General features: G+C 50.9%; 1 protein-coding gene across 1 annotated transcript in view; it reads right to left on the bottom strand.

Annotated features, from left to right (window-relative positions):
• Window positions 1-1,259: 1,259 nt before the first annotated feature.
• The window catches only part of PPIE (peptidylprolyl isomerase E), a 13,957-nt gene continuing 11,475 nt past the window's right edge, over window positions 1,260-3,741 (bottom strand). The window contains exons 9-10 of the mRNA XM_006903959.3: window positions 2,304-2,446; window positions 1,260-2,115 (exon numbers count right to left, since the gene is read on the bottom strand). Coding sequence (XP_006904021.1) covers window positions 2,047-2,115; window positions 2,304-2,446 — 212 coding nt within the window. The 3' untranslated portion in view covers window positions 1,260-2,046. The remainder of the gene's footprint in view (window positions 2,116-2,303; window positions 2,447-3,741) is intronic.

Raw genomic sequence — 3,741 nt, 5'->3', positions numbered from 1 at the left:
GCTATCATACCCACTTCATGAAAGCTGCCTATGCCTGTGACTGAGCTGCGGCGGCTGTGGTGTACACCAATGAGGCCCAAGGCTTGGATGGTCTCTTGGAAGCTCACGGTAACCATGTGATACATCCCAGCCACAAGGAAACAGAAAACTGGCCAACTGCAGCACAGGGAGCTCAGCTGAGGGCAGGCAGTCCATTTGGTACATGGGAGCCAAAGGCAGGGCCAGAATGCCATCACCCCCCAGCAGGAGCTGTCCTGGGGTCACAGGACCAGAGGGCAGCAGGCCCCTCCTGCCTCTTGGCCCATTCAGATCTCAACTCAAAATGAAAAAGCCCAGCCCAGTGGATTCTGAATCGCTTGAGTAACCCGACCCTCAGGGAGGTGCCCAGTGGATATAGAGCTCAGTCTCTGCTTGGAGTCTTCCATAGGTGAGGGATCTTCAAAGCCACTTCAGCCACCAGAACATGGAGGGAGAGTGGAGAGAAGCCAGCTGAAGCAGTGGCTGCACACAGTAGGACCAGACTGCGAGCTCAGCATTCAGCATGGGGAGGGGACCATTTGTCTCATTCAGGGGCCAGTAATTTTCTGTAAAGTTTCAGGTAGTAACTTTACAACTTGGTCAACTTGGCTAGGCCATGGTGTCCAGTTTTTAACCACACACCAGTCCAGATGTTGCTGCGAAGGTATTTTTCAAGATGTGATTAACATTTAAATCAGTAGAGTTAAAGTAAAGCAGGTTACCCTCTATAATGTGGGTGAGCTTCATGCAATCAGTTGAAGGCCTCAGGAGAGAAAAGACTGAGGTCACCGGTGTTTCCTGGGATTTTTATATCTGGTAAAACAAACTAGAATTTACTGTATCAGAAGAAATGTCCAGGAGTCACACTGGTGAGCCCAGGAGAAGCCCTGGCAGCAAAGGCCTCAGACAAGGCAGGAGGAATTCTGCTTCCAGACGGCCTGTGGACTTAACTGCAAATTCAACTCTTCCCTGGGTCCCCAGCCTGCTGGTCTGCTCTGCAGATTTCAGACTTGCCAGCTCCCACAATTGCAAAGCAATTCCTTAAAATGAATCTCTCCCTAAACACACACACACACACACACACACACACACACACACACACACACACACCCCACTGCCCCCACTATTGATTCTGTATATCTGGAAAACTCCAGTATCGAGACTATTTAATGTCTGTTGCCAATTACTCAACAATGCTGCTATAGTGAGGAAGCAACCATAGACACTGCATAAACAATGGATATGGCTGTGTTCCAATAAAACTTTATTCATAAAAACAGTCAGCAGGCTGGATTAAGCCTGCATAATGTGCTGACCTCCTGTCTGACAAATAAGCAAAGTACCTGGCATAGAGAAGGCAGTTTGAGTTATAAGTTTCATTTTTTAAATTCTGTAGAATAAAACTGAATAAATAAATGAATCATTGAGACTGATAAGTATGTTTGCTGGCTATGACTGAACAGCTTGAGTTTAGGAGTACAGGCAGCAGATGGGAACTTTCCCAATATCTTTGATTTCCGTTGTCTTGACAATGGTCTGACAAGGATATCTAGCTTGAAGATACAGCCCCTGGCATCTCAGGGAACACATCCAAGGAAGGAAAAAAACGCTATGGGGAAGACACTATGCCCTACTCCCTCACCAGCCTACCTTGGCCATAGACGCAGCCTCTGACATTTCCCAGGAACTAGCTGGAGGCAGCAGCATAGGAACTAGAATTTATTTTACCACAGGAAACATCCAGAAGACACACTGGTGGGCCCAGGAGACGCCCTGGCAGCAAAGCTGCAACAGCTATGCACAGCCATCCACAGTGGGGAGAGTGGCTTGGTGCCTGCGCTGGCTCCCAGGCCCACAGTCTCGCTTGGGAAAGAGCCAGAAGAACCCAGGCCATGCCTGCAGAGGAGCTGCTCCAAGCTGACCCTGAGAAGGGCCATGACACAGACCCCTGCTTAACGGGACACCCTTGTGTGCTGGTTCCCCAGGCTGACTGCTCCTAGAGTAGGGGCAGCGCACAGAACGTGCCTCTCACACGTACTCCCCACAGTCAGAGATGATCACCGTCTGCTTTGGCTTTCCATCTTTGCTGCCCTGGGCCTTTGTGGGTGGAACAGAAGAGGGGAAACCAGGGGAGGGAGGGTAAAGATTAAAAGGTGGCTCAAGGACAGCCCCCAACTCCCAGCCTGAGCAGAGGCAGCCTTGGCCCCTCTTTCCAGGCCACAGGGCGCCTGCTCCAGCTCTCCCACCGGGCTGGGCACCAAGGAAGGGCCCAGGCGGCCACCCACCTCAATCTGCCGCAAGACATCCAGGCCTTCTGTGACCTCCCCAAATACCACGTGCTTGCCATCCAGCCAATCTGTCTTGTCACACGTCAGGAAAAACTGGGAGCCATTGGTGTTTGGGCCAGAGTTGGCCATAGAGAGCAGGCCTGGGGGAGAAAAGGAGCATGTCAGCTCCCTCCACCCAGGCTACCAGCCCTCGGAGGATGAATATTCATACTATCAACCACTCTTCAGCCAGGCAGACTCTGGGATGTACAGACCATGCGGATGCCTTGTCTTCTACTCAAATGATCGTCAATAAAATGATAATCAGCATTGTTTCAATCATTTTATACTGGTTTGTCTTTTCATTCATTCATCCAACAAATATTTATTGTCTACTGCTGATCCCTCGGGACACTGGTCCCAGCTCTGGTGGAGCTCACAGTCTAGTGGAAAAGTCATTCTGGAAAAATCACTCAGGAGAACTGTGCTGTGACAGCCACAACACAATGAAGCCCACTGATACAGACATCTATGCAGGGAACAAAAGCACAAAGGGCAGTCACATAAGAGTGTGTGTGAATGTATCATGAAGGCTGGTGTCACTGTCATGGAAGGCTTTCTGGTGGAGGTGCCATCTGAGTTTAGTCTAAAAGGCCCAGGTTTGGTGGGGCTGAGGGGCATGAGGAGCTGCAGCTGACCTGTGGCGGTGAGAAAGCCCACTCGTGGCTGGGCCTCTGTGCCGTGTGCTCCCTTTGGATAGGGACTGTGTCCCTTTCTACTCTCAATGCCAGACTAGAGAACAGGGTGTCTGACACATAACAGACCAGCCCTGGGCATATGTTTTAAATAGTCAAATACTTATTGTATGTTTACTATGTGTCAGACGCTTTTCCAGAGCACAATGGTGATAAGAAAGCCTGCGTCCTGCCCTCATGAGGCTGACATTCTCAGAAAGAAGACAGAAAATCAATAAGAAAAACAAATTTGTAATATAATTTCAAGTAATAAGTGTGATAAGAAATGAAGCTGACTAAAAAGAATGAGATGGCAGGAAAGTCCATTTAGAGGGAGATCAGGGCAGGCCCCTCAGACGAGGTGACCCGTGTGTGACACCTGAAGGAAGTGAGGGGTGAACCGTGTGGGAACCAGAGGAAGAACGCTCCAGGAGAGGACATGGCATTTGCCGAGGCCCTGAGGGGAGTGAGCCCTCGGTGTGTGAGGAACAAGGGGGACCGCGGTGGGGACGGGACGCACGGGGCAGAGTGTGCAGTCAGCGATCGTGGGGAGGTGCCTGGCCCCAGGTCGGTGGGCCCCACAGGACCGGATCCTACGAGCGATGTGGCCACGAGGGGCTGTCAGCAGAGCGATGTGATGGGACTTCTGTTTATAAAGCTCGCTCTGACTACCCCTCGGAGACTAGACTACGAGGGTGAAGAGGCAAGAGCAGGAACAGGGA

This window comes from Pteropus alecto, unplaced genomic scaffold, assembly GCF_000325575.1.
Source record: "Pteropus alecto unplaced genomic scaffold, ASM32557v1 scaffold170, whole genome shotgun sequence".
NCBI classification, from domain to species: domain Eukaryota; kingdom Metazoa; phylum Chordata; class Mammalia; order Chiroptera; family Pteropodidae; genus Pteropus; species Pteropus alecto.
This window is presented reverse-complemented; position numbering and strand designations above follow the sequence as displayed.